The sequence below is a fragment of the Oncorhynchus gorbuscha genome, unplaced genomic scaffold (assembly GCF_021184085.1).
Source record: "Oncorhynchus gorbuscha isolate QuinsamMale2020 ecotype Even-year unplaced genomic scaffold, OgorEven_v1.0 Un_scaffold_1465, whole genome shotgun sequence".
Taxonomy (NCBI): domain Eukaryota; kingdom Metazoa; phylum Chordata; class Actinopteri; order Salmoniformes; family Salmonidae; genus Oncorhynchus; species Oncorhynchus gorbuscha.
Genome location: NW_025746238.1, coordinates 31,705 through 48,465, shown reverse-complemented (window position 1 = coordinate 48,465; position 16,761 = coordinate 31,705). Strand labels below are relative to the sequence as shown.

General features: G+C 45.5%; 1 protein-coding gene across 1 annotated transcript; it reads right to left on the bottom strand.

The window, feature by feature from the left end:
* Window positions 1-3,878: 3,878 nt before the first annotated feature.
* Window positions 3,879-14,563, bottom strand: LOC124022878 (SH2 domain-containing adapter protein E-like). Its single transcript, XM_046337569.1, has 6 exons — window positions 13,449-14,563; window positions 10,072-10,198; window positions 8,801-9,049; window positions 7,863-8,187; window positions 5,133-5,252; window positions 3,879-4,826 (listed from the first exon to the last, which is right to left on the bottom strand). Exons 1-6 carry the CDS (start codon window positions 13,920-13,922, stop codon window positions 4,634-4,636), a joined length of 1,488 nt encoding a protein of 495 aa, XP_046193525.1. The 5' UTR covers window positions 13,923-14,563; the 3' UTR covers window positions 3,879-4,633.
* Between the last annotated feature and the right edge of the window lie 2,198 nt (window positions 14,564-16,761).

Here is a 16,761-nt window from a genome sequence, read left to right as displayed (position 1 = left end):
TGGTCTCACATCGCCCTAGACTTCATTACCGGTCTGCCTTTGTCTGCGGGGAAGACTGTGATTCTTACGGTTGTCGATAGGTTCTCTAAGGCGGCACATTTCATTCCCCTCGCTAAACTTCCTTCCGCTAAGGAGACGGCACAAATCATTATCGAGAATGTATTCAGAATTCATGGCCTCCCGTTAGACGCCGTTTCAGACAGAGGCCCGCAATTCACGTCACAGTTTTGGAGGGAGTTCTGTCGTTTGATTGGTGCGTCCGTCAGTCTCTCTTCCGGGTTTCATCCCCAGTCTAACGGTCAAGCAGAGAGGGCCAATCAGACGATTGGTCGCATACTACGCAGCCTTTCTTTCAGAAACCCTGCGTCTTGGGCAGAACAGCTCCCCTGGGCAGAATACGCTCACAATTCGCTTCCTTCGTCTGCTACCGGGTTATCTCCGTTTCAGAGTAGTCTGGGTTACCAGCCTCCTCTGTTCTCATCCCAGCTTGCCGAGTCCAGCGTTCCCTCCGCTCAAGCGTTTGTCCAACGTTGTGAGCGCACCTGGAGGAGGGTGAGGTCTGCACTTTGCCGTTACAGGGCACAGACTGTGAGAGCCGCCAATAAACGCAGGATTAAGAGTCCAAGGTATTGTTGCGGCCAGAGAGTGTGGCTTTCCACTCGCAACCTTCCTCTTACGACAGCTTCTCGTAAGTTGACTCCGCGGTTCATCGGTCCGTTCCGTGTCTCCCAGGTCGTCAATCCTGTCGCTGTGCGACTGCTTCTTCCGCGACATCTTCGTCGCGTCCATCCTGTCTTCCATGTCTCCTGTGTCAAGCCCTTTCTTCGCACTCCCGTTCGTCTTCCCTCCCCCTCCCGTCCTTGTCGAGCGCACCTATTTACAAGGTACATAAGATCATGGACATGCGTTCTCGGGGACGGGGTCACCAATACTTAGTGGATTGGGAGGGTTACGGTCCTGAGGAGAGGAGTTGGGTTCCGTCTCGGGACGTGCTGGACCGTTCACTCATTGATGATTTCCTCCGTTGCCGCCAGGATTCCTCCTCGAGTGCGCCAGGAGGCGCTCGGTGAGTGGGGGGTACTGTCATGTTTTGTCATTGATTATCATGCCTTGTCCCTGTTCTTCTCCTTCTATTCGTTTCCCTCTGCTGGTCTTATTAGGTTCTTTCCCTCTTTCTATCCCTCTCTCTCCCCTCCCTCTCTCACTCTCCCGCTCTCTCTTCTCTCTATCGTTCCGTTCCTGCTCCCAGCTGTTCCTATTCCCCTAATCAATCATTTAGTCTTCCCACACCTGTTCCCAATCCTTTTCCCTGATTAGAGTCCCTATTTCTCTCCTTGTTATTCGTTTCTGCCCTGTCGGTTCCTTGTCTAGAATTCACCGTGCTGTGTTTGTGTATCGCCCTGTCGTGTCGTGTTTTCCTCAGATGCTGCGTGGTGAGCAGGTGTCTGAGTCTGTTTGGTTCAAGTGCCTTCCCGAGGCAACCTGCTGTTCACCTGCTGTTCAAGATCGAGTCTCCAGTTTGTCCTCGTCATTTCGAGTGAAAGTTGTGTTTTTTTTATTGTATTTACTTTACTGGATTAAAGACTCTGTTTTCGCCAAGTCGCTTTTGGGTCCTCTTTCACCTGCATGACAGTTGGTGCACGGGAAAAACACGCTGGTTGACTTGAAACATACAAGACAAACTGGCCCAGAGAGACAGGAAACACAGGGATAAATACACCAGCGATACCAAGTGACACCTGGAGGGGGTGGAGACAATAATAAGGACAGGTGAAACTGATTAGGGTGTGACACACAGTTTTATTTGAGACAACTATACAACCATCAAGATTAATTGTCAGATCCAACAGAAGATCTCTTTGTTTCTTGAGACCTAAAACTAGCATCTCTGTTTTCTCTGAGTTCCTTATGTCTGAAACACAGGCTTCAGGGGAGGAAAATTTTGGGGCTTCACCATGTTTCATCGAAATGTACAGCTGTGTATCGTCTGCCTAGCAGTGAAAGTTAACATTATGTTTCCGAATGACGTCACCAAGAGGTATAATATATAGTGAAAACAATAGTGGTCCAGGAGGGGACTAAGGAGGGGGCAGCCCGTCAGGAAGTCCAGGATCCAGTTGCAGAGTGAATTGTTTAGTCCCAGGGTCCTTAGCTTAGTGATGAGCTTTGAGGGCACTATGGTGTTGAAAGCTGAGCTGTGAGCACGTCCTTGTAATCCGTCTGGCCCTACGACCTTGTGAATGTGGACCTGTTAAAGGTCTTTCTCACATCGGCTAAGGAGATCGTGATCACACTGCTGTACGGAACAGCTGGTGCTCTCATGTATGCTTCAGTATTGCTTGCCTCAAAGCACACATAGAAGTCCTTTAGCTCATCTGGTAGCCACGTGTGATGAAGCTTATTCTTTTCAAAAAGAGATTGTTGTTTGTGGCTTTTTAAAAAGCCCACCATGTAAATGAGAGTGGTTTTGTGTGTACTCAACTTATGTGTGCATGGTGTAAATGTGAGGTGTGCCTGTACATTTGTAAGTGTGTGTTTCTCTCTCTCTTTCTGTGTGTATGTTCCTGTGTAGTGTCTAACTCTAATTTATTTACTACCCAGGTCAATGGCTCTGCGCTTAAAGAGGAGCTCATCTCACACATCCTGTAGTTAGCTTCTCACTCTCATCACAGGGCAATCATCACCCAAGTCATATGTGTTTCTGTTCTGATCTGTGTGTGCGCACACGTCTGTGTGCTTGTGTGTGTGTGTGTATGTGTGTGCAAGTGTACATGTGTGTGTCTGTGTATGTGCGTGTGTGTGCATGTGTGTGTGTGTGCGCATGTGTTTGTGTGTGTATGTGTGTGTGTATATCCTTCCTGTTTGGCCCTGTCCGGGGGTGTCCTCGGATGGGGCCACAGTGTCTCCTGACCCCTCCTGTCTCAGCCTCCAGTATTTATGCTGCAGTAGTTTGTGTCGGGGGGGTTGGGTCAGTTTGTTATATCTGGAGTACTTCTCCTGTCCTATTCGGTGTCCTGTGTGAATCTAAGTGTGCGTTCTCTAATTCTCTCCTTCTCTCTTTCTTTCTCTCTCTCGGAGGACCTGAGCCCTAGGACCATGCCCCAGGACTACCTGACATGATGACTCCTTGCTGTCCCCAGTCCACCTGGCCATGCTGCTGCTCCAGTTTCAACTGGCCTGGGCCCTAGGACCATGTCCCAGGACTACCTGACATGATGACTCCTTGCTGTCCCCAGTCCACCTGGCCATGCTGCTGCTCCAGTTTCAACTATTCTGCCTTACTATTATTCAACCATGCTGGTCATTTATGAACATTTGAACATCTTGGCCACGTTCTGTTATAATCTCCACCCGGCACAGCCAGAAGAGGACTGGCCACCCCACATATGCTCTCTCTAATTCTCTCTTTCTTTCTCTCTCTCGGAGGACCTGAGCCCTAGGACCGTGCCCCAGGACTACCTGACATGATGGCTCCTTGCTGTCCCCAGTCCACCTGACTGTGCTGCCTCTCCAGTTTCAACTGTTCTGCCTTATTATTATTCGACCATGCTGGTCATTTATGAACATTTGAACATCTTGGTCATGTTCTGTTATATTCTCTACCCGACACAGCCAGAAGAGGACTGGCCACCCCACATAGCCTGGTTCCTCTCTAGGTTTCTTCCTAGGTTTTGGCCTTTCTAGGGAGTTTTTCCTAGCCACCGTGCTTTTACACCTGCATTGTTTGCTGTTTGGGGTTTTAGGCTGGGTTTCTGTACAGCACTTTGAGATATCAGCTGATGTACGAAGGGCTATATAAATAAATTTGATTTGATTTGATTTGATTTGTGTCTGTGTCATAATTATTCAATTGCCTTTATCTAAAAAACAGAAGAAACTAAATGCACAGTCACTTTATTCCAGTCAACATTACAGTATTGCATGCATTGTACAACAAGTCTGGGTTATTACAGTAACACCCTGGGTTATTACAGTAACATGCCTGGGTTATTACAGTCAAGATCCTGGGTTATTACAGTAACACACCCGGGTTATTACAGTAACAAGACTGGGTTATTACATTAACAAGCCTGGGATATTACAATTACAAGCTTTGGCTCCTTGGCTATTACAGCAACAAGCCTGGGATATTACAGTAACAAGCCTGGGCTATTACAATAACAAGCCTTGGATATTACAGTAACAAGCCTGGGTCATTGCAGAAGCCATCACATGTGCAAATACATTCACATCAAAAACAGATCATACTGCTGTCTAACAGGCACCATACTGTATGTGTCTGATGATAATACAGACAGCTATCAAATCAATGAGGCCTAATATTACCCAGAGCACACGACACATTCAGGTACTTAGGCTAACTAGCTGAACATTTGGCATTTGGTATTTATCGGGCTCCCCATTAGCCACTGCAAAAGCATCAGCCACTCTTTCTGGGGCCCATATGAAACATGACATAATACATAGTACAGAACATTATTCCCTCCTGAAACATTCTCTGTGCTACGCAGTGTGAGGGTTTGACCACTAGGCTGTGCATTGGAGAAACTCAAGATGATACTGTACCTCTCAAGCTGTTTGGGTGAGACCTGCTACTCCTTTGCAGTGGTGTGTGTGTGTGTTCAGTGTGTGTTCAGTGTGGCCTGGGGACAGGGTGTTGCAGGGTCATGTGTTCAGCTCCAGTGAAGGGCAGTCTGTGTGTACAGTAGTGATGCACCACCTCTGGTATACTGTTGAACACACAGCTACTCTGGTCCAGAGTATAACCCAGACCCTTACTGCCTTTAGTCTGGGCCACGATGATATGGACACAACACTGACTGGTCCTGGGAGGGAGGGCGAGAGAGAGAGGGAGGGAGGGAGGGAGGGAGGGAGGGAGGGAGGGAGGGAGGGAGGGAGGGAGGGAGGGAGGGGGAGAGAGAGAGAGACCACATTACTTCAGTAACAGGGGAAGATGTGGAGCTATAGCTACATAACTAGAGGATACAGTCTGGATGTTTGTACTGTAGCAAAGGGTTAGGGGCTTAGTTATTCCAACACATGCTGCTCACCCTCCATGTCTGTGGTGTGTAAAGTGGTTAATGGTGAGTGCTCACTGAAGAGTGAGAAGTGTAACACAGAAACACACTAACTTGAGCGCGATGGAGTATTTGCTGGTCCCTGATTCGCTGTCTCTAACCAGGAAGCTGGCATCCCTGCAGCGCTGGAGCTGAGCCTCTGCCTGCTGGCGACTCACACTGCCGTGGTACCAGCTAGGGGGGGGGGGGGGTGGACAAACATACATACAATGTTTAGAGCTTCAGAGCAGTAGAATGGATGGGGATGAATGTCATATTGAAGGTTAGGGGAGGAATATAGGGAGGGTTGGGAAGTTAGAGCAATATGCTGTGACGATATACAGTATACAGGGCCTTCAGAAAGTAATCACACCCTTCAGGCTGAGGAGTAAGTACAGGCTAGAGCAATATGCTGTGACGATATACAGTATACAGGGCCTTCAGAAAGTAATCACACCCTTCAGGCTGAGGAGTAAGTACAGGCTAGAGCAATATGCTGTGACTGTCACGCCTTGGTCATTGTATTTTGTGGTTTTGTTATATGTTTGGGTAGGCCAGGGTGTGACATGGTTTATATGTTGTATTCGTATTGGGGTTTGTATTATTTGGGATCGCGGCTGATTAGGGGTGTTGTTAGGCTTGGCTGCCTGAGGAGATTCTCAATCAGAGTCAGGTGCTTGTTGTTGTCTCTGATTGGGAACCGTATTTAGGCAGCCTGAATTTCGCTTTGTATTTCGTGGGTGTTTGTTCCTGTCTCTGTGTTGTAGTCACCAGATAGGCTGTAATTAGTTTCACGTTCCGTTCTGTTGTTTTTGTATTTAGTTTCAGTTATTTCATGTACCGCGATTCTTTCATTAAAGTCATGAGTAACCTACACGCTGCATTTCGGTCCGACTCTCTTCATTCAACAGACGAACGCCGTTACAATGACGATATACAGTATACAAGGCCTTCAGAAAGTATTCACACCCTTCAGGCTGAGGAGTAAGTACAGGCTAGAGCAATATGCTATGACGATATACAGTATACAAGGCCTTCAGAAAGTAATCACACCCTTCAGGCTGAGGAGTAAGTACAGGCTAGAGCAATATGCTATGACGATATACAGTATACAAGGCCTTCAGAAAGTATTCACACCCTTGATATTTTGTGTCACTGGCCTACACACAATACCCCATAATAAATTAATAAAAAATGGAAAGCTGAAATGTCTTGAGTCAATAAGTATTCAACTTTTTTTAATGGCCTCAATAAGTTCAGGAGTAAAATCTGCTTAACAAGTCACATAATAAGTTGCATGGACTCACTCTGTGTGCAATAATATTGTTTTTTTAAAGACTAACTCATCTCTGTACCCCACACATACAATTATCTGTAAGGTCCCTCGATAGAGCAGTGAGTTTCAAACACAGATTCAACCACAAAGCCCTGGGAGTTTTTCCAATGCCTCGCAAAGAAGGGCACCTAGTGGTAGATGGGTAAAAATAAACAAAGCAGACATTGAATATTCCTTTGAGCATGTTGAAGTTATTAATTACACGTTGAATGGTGTATCAATACACCCAGTCACTACAAAGATTCAGGTGTTGTTCCTGACTCAGTTGCCGGAAAGGAAGGAAAACCCTCAGGGATTTCCCCATGAGGCCAATGGTGACTTTAAAACAGTTACATTGCTTATTGGCTGTGATAAGAGAAAACTGAGGAAGCATCAACAACATTGTAGTTGCTCCACAATAATAACCTGGCAGAGTGAAAAGAAGGAGGCCTGTACAGAACAAAAATATTCCAAAACATGCATCCTGTTTGCAATAAGGCATTAAAGTAAAACTGCCTGAAATTTGGCAAAGAAATTAACTTTATGTCCTGTATAGAAAGTGTTTTGTTTGGGTCAAATCCAACACAAGACTTCATTGAGTACCACTTTTCATATTTCCAAGCATGGTGGTGGCAGCATCATGCTACACTACAAGACCAAAAGTATGTGTACACCTGCTCGTCAAACATCTCATTCCAAAATCACGGGCATTAATATGGAGTTGATCCCCCCTTTACTGCTATAACAGCCTCTACTCTTCTGGGAAGGTTTTCCACTAGTTGTTGGGACATTGCTGCGGGGACTTGCTTCCATTCAGCCACAAGGGCATTAGTGAGGTCGGGCACTGATGTTGGACGATTAGGCCTAGCTTGCAGTCAGCGTTCTAATTCATCCCAAAGGTGTTAGATGGGGTTGAGGTCAGGGCTCTGTGCAGGCCAATCGAGTTCTTCCACACGGATCTCGACAAACCATTTCTGTATGGACTTCGCTTTGTGCACAGGGGCATTGTCATGCTGAAACAGGAAAGGGCCTTCGCCAAACTGTTGCCACAAATTTGGAAGCACAGAATTGTCTAGAATGTCATTGTATGCTGTAGTGTTAAGCTTTCCCTTCACTGGAACTAAAGGGGCCTAGCCGGAACCATGAAAAACAGTCCCAGAACATTATTCCTCCAACACCAAACTTTATAGTTGGCACTATGCATTCGGGCAGGTAGCGTTCTCCTGGCATCCGCCAAACCAAGATTTGTCCGTTGGACTGACAGATGGTGAAGCGTGATTCATTACTACAGACAACACGTTTCCACTGCTCCAGAGTCCACAAACCGAGATTGCATGGCTTTGTACTCAAATGTATACAGCTGTCAGCAACAGGTGTGGCTGAAATAGCCGAATCCACTCATTTAAATGGGTGTCCACATACTGCTGTATATATAGTGTATCTCATTCCCCCCATCCAGCCTCTCCCTTCTCTCTCTCCTCTTCCCATACCTCTGTTTCTCCAGGGGCAGGGTGGGGTCCACTTTGGCTGTCTCTGCATTGGGTGTGGAGGTGGTGGAGGGAGGAGAAGAGGATGGGGATAGTTTGGGAGTGAGAGAAGAGTGAGAGGTGGGAGAGGGGGGAGAGGAATGAGAGAGAGGTGAGGGAGGAGAGAGATTGAGAATGGGGGGAGTAGGGGAGGAGGGAGAGGGGACGAGGACTTTCTTGTTCCAGGTCTTCTGTCTGAGGGTCTGCTGATGACTGAGAGTCTGCTGTCTGATGGGTGGAGGAGGTTCATCTTTAGGGGGCAAACTGCTCATTCCCTTCTTAAACTGGGCTGGAGAGAGAGAGAGAGAGAGAGAGAGAGAGAGAGAGAGAGAGAGAGAGAGAGAGAGAGAGAGAGAGAGAGACAGAGAGAGAGACAGAGAGAGAGACAGAGAGAGACAGAGAGAGGCAGAGGGAGAACTGTGTATGTTTGTGTATCATTGTTGTATGCAATATGTTCCCTCTCCTTCCGTCCCTCTACCTCCCTCCTTCCCTCCCTTTACCTCCCTCCCCTCCTTTTACCTCCCTCCTTCCCTTCCTCTATCTCCCTCCTTCCCACCCTTTACCTCCCTCCTTCCCACCCTTTACCTCCCTCCTTCTCTCCCTTTACCTCCCTCCTTCCCTCCCTTTACCTCCCTCCTTCCCTCCCTTTACCTCCCTCCTTCCCTCCCTTTACCTTCCTCCTTCCCATCCTTTACCTCCCTCCTTCCCACCCTTTACCTCCCTCCTTCCCACCCTTTACCTCCCTCCTTCCCTCTTTTTACCTCCCTCCTTCCCTCCCTTTACCTCCCTCCTTCCCACCCTTTACCTCCCTCCTTCCCTCCCTTTACCTCCCTCCTTCCCTCCCTTTACCTCCCTCCTTCCCTCCCTTTACCTCCCTCCCTCTGGAAAAAATATATATCTACCTGTCAGTGCTCTGACGATGTCCTCCTTCCTCCACTCCCAGGGTAGTTCATACTCTCCAGGGGGGCGAGGGTCTGACTCCGGCCGTGTCACAGGGATCCACACCCCTCCTGCCTCCCCATCTGTCTCCAGCAGCCCCTCGTAGGGAGTGTCGTAGATGTGGGGGGGTGCGGGCTTGCCCCCTTCTCCATCTCCCTTGGGAAGCAGCACACACACCTTCAGCAGGTCCTTGGAGCCCCGCCTACGAATACCTGCAAAGTCATTAGAACAATAACATGGTCATTATTTGGTAGGCCTGTTTGACCCATGTGGATATCAAACCCTCAACTCTGCCATTCCAACATTACTGCTGATGTGACATGATTGTGATCCATTGTTCAGTTGTAGACTGTTAGAAAAAACTATTCCATCTAGAACCTAAAAGGGTTATTCGGGTGTCCCTCATAGGAAAACCTTTAGAAGAACCCTTTTTGGTTCCAGGTAGAACCTTTTACACAGAGGGTTCTTTCTACATGGAACCCAAAATAGTACTGCCTGGATCAAGAAGGGTTCTACCTGGAACCAATGGGGACAGCCGAAGAAACCTTTTGGTACCCCTATTTCTAAGAGTATAACACATAGCTTAGTAGCTTGTGATGTGGTCAGACATGTCTGTGGAGGCCGTCAGGTAGCCTGTGTGTCTGGGCTATTGTGTGACTAAACAATGGAGCTACGGGAAGAAAGGTCAACACAGAGCCTGAATGGATGACAGAACGGACCTCTTCCTGAATTCTGGGAAGTGATTGGGTGAGACCAGGAGGAGGGGATGGGAGGTGGGGGTCTTTTGGTTCTTTTCACACAAAAGTAAAGTAAAATGGAAGGGGTGGGGGGAAGAAACTGGAGGTAACTTCCTTTCCAGAGAATGGGGTAAAGGAAACAGAGGCAGGAGACAGGAAATCCAAGAGGAAGCTGCACCCACTGTCGCAGCACAACACCATTCCCATAGCAACCGCCAGTAGGGAGGAAGTCAGGGGAGAGAGAGAGGAGGGTCTCGTTCTAGTCCGATCCTTTAAAAACCTTTTAATAGCAGCAGTCTAGAACCTTGATTCTGGAGAGCTGCAGGGATTGCAGGCTTTTGTTCCAGCTCAGCACTAACTCCAGCCCTGATTCCACTAATCAAGGTCTCGGTGATTAGTTGATTATCTGAGCCAGTGTGTATCAGCGCTGTGCTGGAACAAAAGCCTGGACTCTCTGTAGCTCTCCAGGACAAGATTTGACCCCTGACCTTACTGACCTGTGATGATAACCTGGGCGTCATAGGGCTCCATGTATCCATCGTTCTCTCCCTCCCTCTCCGCCTCCCTCTGCTCTCTCGTTTTCTCTGCGTCAAACGGGTCAGCATAGTCCTCCAGAATAATCAGCTACACAGCGGGAGAGAAGTTGTTAAATGCTCTACCTAACCTTCACAGTACTATACTGTAGGCCTTCTGCCAGAGTAACTGCAATAACCTGTGTAATTAACCTGTAACAGTCTAGTTGGTATGGAGACGTCCCCTTGACGAACTGGGAATGTTTCTTGGGGAATCTCCCCTGCTCTGTGCTCTGTGTGTGTCTTCCCTCCCATGGCTCTGTGTGTTGTTTTTACGTGTCTGTCTGACTGCCTGTATGATCTTCATCAAAGCGGCGCCACAGTGATCTGAGCTGCTTGTGGGGGAGCTACAGGCACCACAGTGTTAGATGATGCCTCAAACATAGCCTTCACTGGGTGAAGAAATATAGGAGGAGAAAGAGGTATCGTGTGTGTGTGTGTGTGTGTGTGTGTGTGTGTGTGTGTGTGTGTGTGTGTGTGTGTGTGTGTGTGTGCGTGCGTGCGTGCGTGCGTGCGTGCGTGCGTGCGTGCGTGCGTGGGTGGGTGTGTCTGTGTGTGTGTTCGTGTGTCTGTGTGTGCGTGCGTGCGTGCGTGCGTGCGTGCGTGTGTGTGTGTGTGCGTGTGTGTGTGTGTGTGTGTGTGTGTGTGTGTGTGTGTGTGTGTGTGTGTGTGTGTGTGTGTGTGTGTGTGTGTGTGTGTGTGTGTGTGTGTGTGTGTGTGGTGCGTGCGTGCGTGCGTGCGTGCGGGTGTGTGTCTGTCTGTCTGTGTGTATGTGTGTGACAGCAGTTAGGGAACAGGAGGGGAAGGGACACAGGAAGACAGACTGGGGAAAGAGGTTAGGTCTCATTGTGTGTTTTTTGTACGGCTGGTCCCGTGCGCTGTGGCATGAATGCAGCGGGTTATAAAAGCACAGTGCATTGTGTGGTGAGGAAAGAGAGACAGGAGGGGGAGGGAGAAGTAGAGACAAAGGCTGAGGTGGGAGAGAGAGACTGATCACAACTCTCCGAGCTACAGTTCTTTCTTTATATCAGTGCACACATATATGTATGGAAGCTCGTTCCCGCCACCCAATTAAAAAAAAAATCTGACTATGAGATAGTAAGTCATTGTAATGAGATACTAAGTCATAATTATGAGATAGTAAGTCGTTATTATGAGACAGTATGTCATAATCATGAGATAGTAAGTAATAATATTGCAATACTAAGTCAGAATTCTGAGATAGTAAGTCATTATTAGGAGATACTAAGTCAGAATTCTGAGATAGTAAGTCATTATTAGGAGATACTAAGTCAGAATTCTGAGATAGTAAGTCATTATTAGGAGATACTAAGTCAGAATTCTGAGATAGTAAGTCATTATTAGGAGATACTAAGTCAGAATTCTGAGATAGTAAGTCGTTATTAGGAGATATGTTTAGGCGATCTGTATTACGTGAATCACAGATTTTGTGTGTGTGTGTGTGTGTGAGAGAGAGAGTGTCACGATTGTTGGAAGCATACTCGGTCGGACCAACATGCAGCGTGATCTGGGTTAGAATGAAACGTGATGACAATGGCGTGCTGGAGTACTACCCATATCCCACCAAACACAGGTAGAAAAAATGCTACTTAAATATGATCCCCAATTAGAGACAATGATTACCAGCTGCCTCTAATTGGGAACAAAATCACCAACATAGAAAAACTAAACTAGAAACCCACATAGAAATAATAAACTAGACTAAACCCCCAGTCACGCCCTGACCTACTCCACCATAGAAAATAAGGGCTCTCTATGGTCAGGACGTGACAGAGAGAGAGAGTTTGTGGTGATATTGTTCCAAATGAATGGACTGAAGAGTTTTGTTGTTGTGAGTTGGTGCCTGTTTAATTCAATTAATTAATTATTAACATATAGCCATTGATTCTTGAAGAATGTAACTTGGAAATTCCTCATGAGCAATGGTCTTACCCCATCAGAACCAAAAATATAAACTTGTGTTACTCCATTGTTTGTAAACAACGTAATTGTAAACAAACAATGTATAGGTTCACAACACAGATGGTCAGTTCTTGCATCCATACAGATGTAGGATCTTAATTTGGTCAATTTTGTTGCTTTGAATTATTTTCCTGCACTGCAGGAATGGCAAACTTGTAGTCTATTTGAGGATTAAAAAGGCTTCTAAAGTTTGTAATTTCCACTTTAAAATAACAGACTTGATTTGCCATAATGAAAAATGTATCAACCCCTACAAAAAATGGCCATGAATTAGAATCCACATAATAATTCACATGTCCTGTTGCTGCAGGATTCTATTCCTGCTGTAGCATACAGGATCAAATGAAGATCCTACATCTGTTTGTGAGAGTCCTTGCATCTATGTATTTAAATGTGGTTACATTTCTCCTGCCCCATTCCTCAGCTGTTTACCAATTAAGTGGCGGGTAAAGGCTTTGTTATTGTTTGAATCACAGATTTCCCTTTTAAAAGGGGTCGTGACCTGCAGGACTATTCAATGTCCATGATCCAGACTTATTATCTCATAATTATAACTTACATATCTCATAATAATGAATGACTACCTCATAATTATGATGTAGTATCTCATTATTCGGATTTACTATCTCATAATTATGACTTATGTAAGGGATAATCAACATGCGTTGTATGGAAAATAATGAACAACGCGGAAAGTGTGTTCCACGACGGGAAAACGTATAGAGCCCCGAGTTGATTATCCCTTTCATACCATGGCTATAATTTCACATATTTACTGCTAGAAATGAAGTAGCTAGCAAGTTTACTAAATATATACCATTCCCATCATAGCCATTATGAAAATCTAACTCAACAATGCCAATAATGTTTTGAATTCGACTTTTGCTTTCAAAAGCAGCTCAAGCATAGTCAAACATGAGTTATACCATGGCGTTGTCGAATACATGTTTCTGATTGTCTTGAAGGGCATTCTAGGGCGTGCATTATTTCCTTTTATAAACTTGTTGGTTCAAGTCCTGAATGCTGATTGGCTGAAAGCCGTAGTATATCAGACCATCCTACAGTTCACCATGGTATATTGGCCATACACCACATTCTATTACGCAATTATGACTTATAACTTGGGTGGCGGGAATGAGCTTCCAAATGCTTCCATACACATATGACAATAAACAACAGGATCAAATGTGAAGACAGTAAGCCTAATAACACTGTAGGGCTAATTATAGCATATATTGTTACAACTAAATGACTTTTTCATTTTGTTCAATCTAAGACTTTGTTGACAAAGATGTCAGTACCAAATCAGCGCCACTCACCATCGTTGTTTTGATGTCCACCTTCTCCCTCTCGTTTTCGGATCCCACCTGTTCACCTGTACCGCTATGTTTGGGACCCTTATCCTGTTTGTCCACCTTGATCATCCTGCTGATGCACGCATGCGCCAAACTGGATGTCCTGGTGGGACGATGCTCCTCAGATGGCCCCACCTCGAGCTTGGAATTCTTCCTACTCTTCCCAGGGATGAGACTGTCCCAGATCTTACCGTCCTTAAACGAGTTCCCGCCAGTACCCGAGCCGTTCCGACCCAGTTCGATGGCCGAGTTTTTCCGGTTTCTTCCGGTCAGTATAGAGCCTATCCCTCCAGCACTTTCCTTGACCCGGTTCCCCTTCAGACTGGTCCCCGGTGTTAACCCGTGTCTGGTTCGGGGTTGAGTGCCGGACTCCGAGGCAGAGCGGACCCGTTCGGTCCCGTTCTTCAGATTGATGGCGGAACTAAACCACTTTGCCATTGCTGGTTACGATCAATGGCAGTTTTTTAGTTTCTAGCTTTGGCTCCAAACTTATCCTAATATAACACACTCACTTAGGACTACTTAGTCTTAATGTTTATAAATCATCCGCAATCAAGTCACAGAGAATAGTTGGTAAGCCTACATAAAACTTGCCAATGACCACATAGGCCTACGTTTACGCGCCTCGCGCCTGATATTTTATCCGAATCACCCCCTTTGTGATGTTAATTTATTTCAAAACATTATTAATAATGATTTCTACCCCATAAATTTAGTAGTAAATGTTCTCATATAATTTTAACTCCAAACTTCACCCCATTTGTCGCTTGACCCAATACTCTTTTTCGTTCCACAGTGCGTAAAGTTACCTCTCCTTTCATCAACTGGTAACGCCTGTAAATATCTATTTCTGCCAGTCGCTATCGCTTTATCTCGAAGCTATCCCCGCAGTTTGAAGAGTAGTCTTTGGAGAGCGTAGAATCGGAAGAACTGGAAGTTTTTCTTCGCACTCACTAATGATGATCCCATTCCCGGAGCTACTGGTGTATGGAGCGGGCTGTCAAAGCTGAGTGCTGGAGAGAGAAGTGCGTGTGTGAGAGAAAGAGTTTGGTGGAGTTGGGAAATGGGTGTGGTGGTGGACTAGCCTACAACATAATGGTCAAAGAACGCCTGTAGTAGGCTATTATTCAATAACAGGGAGGAGACAGGGAAGCTTTGGCAACGCAATTCTCAATTGATGATTTAAAAAAGTTGTCATCACAGCCGTATTACAACATAGTCAATATTTATTAATCAACATAGTCAATATTAACCTACATTGTTTGAAATTGGTGTGTGCAACACAATAGGCTGCAATTAAACATGTCATCCAAAAATATGAACACTGTTTGAATTCACAGGTTTTGGCACCACAATGAGTGAGAACAAATATGTTTTCAAAATAAGAAAATATTTAATTTGTGTTGAGAATGTTCTATATGGAAAAGAGTCGAAAGGCCATTTCAGTGGTTGATTCAAATTAGTAGAATAAACTGTCCCCTAGGCCTCTGTCCTAATTGCCAATAATCGGTCATAATGTGTGCTAAAGGCGCCCTCTGCAGGAGATCTGGTAGATCAAGTGGAACGGTTACCCTTTGGGATGGTTGGAATTTGAGGTGTGCAAACTGATTAATGCTACAAGTTGTGATGCGTTTCGTTTGTTTCTGCAATAGCTTACCTCTTTCTTAGCAGTTAAAACATGTATTATGACAAACACAGCACTAGGCATTTTCATTCACAAAGTTTTTTATTTCTATTTATGTAGACCACTGAAAGACCTCTCCCCTGAGTCAATTTATCACAGATTGACAGACAGACTCACCAATATTCAAAGCGGGCGCTGTCCAGAGCACCGCCTACTGCTATGTGCTCAACCAATACCTGTACTCCCTCTAGCGGGGCTAGGCGGCTCGTCTGGCTTCGGTCACAAAGGTAACAGGTTGGAGCTGCATTTAACGAATTTATCTGTCTGTCTCGAATTATGGATATGCTCTGCTCTTTCAGAAGTATTTTCTCTCAGATTTAAATAGTATCTGCATCAACACCAAGTAAAACAACAGAAGAGGACTCGAAAGTCGAAAATAAATTGATGAATTGTACTACTTTGACCAAATAGCAGGTATGTTTCTGGATGTTGTTTAGTTAGCAAGCTAGCTAACGAACTAACCCAGACAGCTAAATTAACTAGTTAGTTATGACAGTAGCTTGGGGTTAGCTTGCTAGCTCTAGCTGGTTGGCTTGCGCAATACAGACACATAGCTAGCTAATACATTTGTCCACTCCGTCTTTAATAACTTGCTCTCTTGTTGGTGTCTTACCCTAAGTTTACTTTTATTAATGGCGAAACGGTGCTGGGTAACGTCACTCAGAATTCAAAGGCCACGGAGCAGGTGTATCTTTGCATTGCCTCGTCTAGATCTCTCCCGTAGTGGTATTCTCATTTTAAACCACGTGTACCCATCTGTCAATGTCAGTTATTTGACGCCTTCTCGGAGCTCCTCAACAACTTTGCTCACTGCCTCTCTTCTCCCAAGTTTCGCTAACGCTAGATGATACTATGACGCATACACTGAGGAATTCAATGTAGCCAGCGAAATCTGTTCAAATGAGACCCAATTTAATTTATCTAAGCGATTTACCATTCTGTCATTTTATTAGCCAACATTCAGTGATTACACATGGACATGTGGCCTACAGAAAGTACCCACTGGCCAGGGTGTTGTCTCATATCTGATGCAAGATCGCAAGTGTTAGATGGCTTGATAAGATGATGTTATGAATTTAAACTTGACATTGATGTCTATGCATTATTTTGTCTGTTAGTATGTAGAATTTAACATAGAATTTAACACAGCAGTGTATTGATGACAGATGGGAGAATGCTCAGCCTGAGGGACATGTTTTACTGTTGCCACAGGCACAGAGTGAGAGAGAGAGAGACTGACAGAGAGAGTGATGAGACTGTTTACAAATTGGATGCTCTTAGAGCAAGACCCTGAAGTGTGCAGGTAGGTGTGTTTAAGGGGGATGTTTACTGAGCAACACAGTGTGGAATATGGGTGACTGGAGGGGTGTATTAGGTGCTTCTATTTGGAAACACTGAAGTCTTTGTTATGCCAATGACTCAGAGAGGAAGAAATGGCTGGTTGTTTGAGTGTGAGAGGAGTGGAAAAGGGTTTGGTCTAAGTCAAGAATGTAATAAAGAGACAGAAGGGATGAATTGCCAATCACCAAGGAAACAGTCTTAACTGAAGGACTGTCTTGGGGACCCAAGTTGGTGTGTTATTTACATTTTATA

Coding starts and splice junctions, on each gene's coding strand:
- LOC124022878 (XM_046337569.1), bottom strand. CDS start 13,922: ATGGCAAAGTGGTTTAGTTCCGCCATCAATCTGAAGAACGGGACCGAA. Junction 8,188..8,800: donor CATCGTCAGAGCACTGACAG/GTAGATATATAT, acceptor CTCTCTCTCCAG/CCCAGTTTAAGAAGGGAATG. Junction 5,253..7,862: donor CTGCCCCTGGAGAAACAGAG/GTATGGGAAGAG, acceptor CCCCCCCCCTAG/CTGGTACCACGGCAGTGTGA.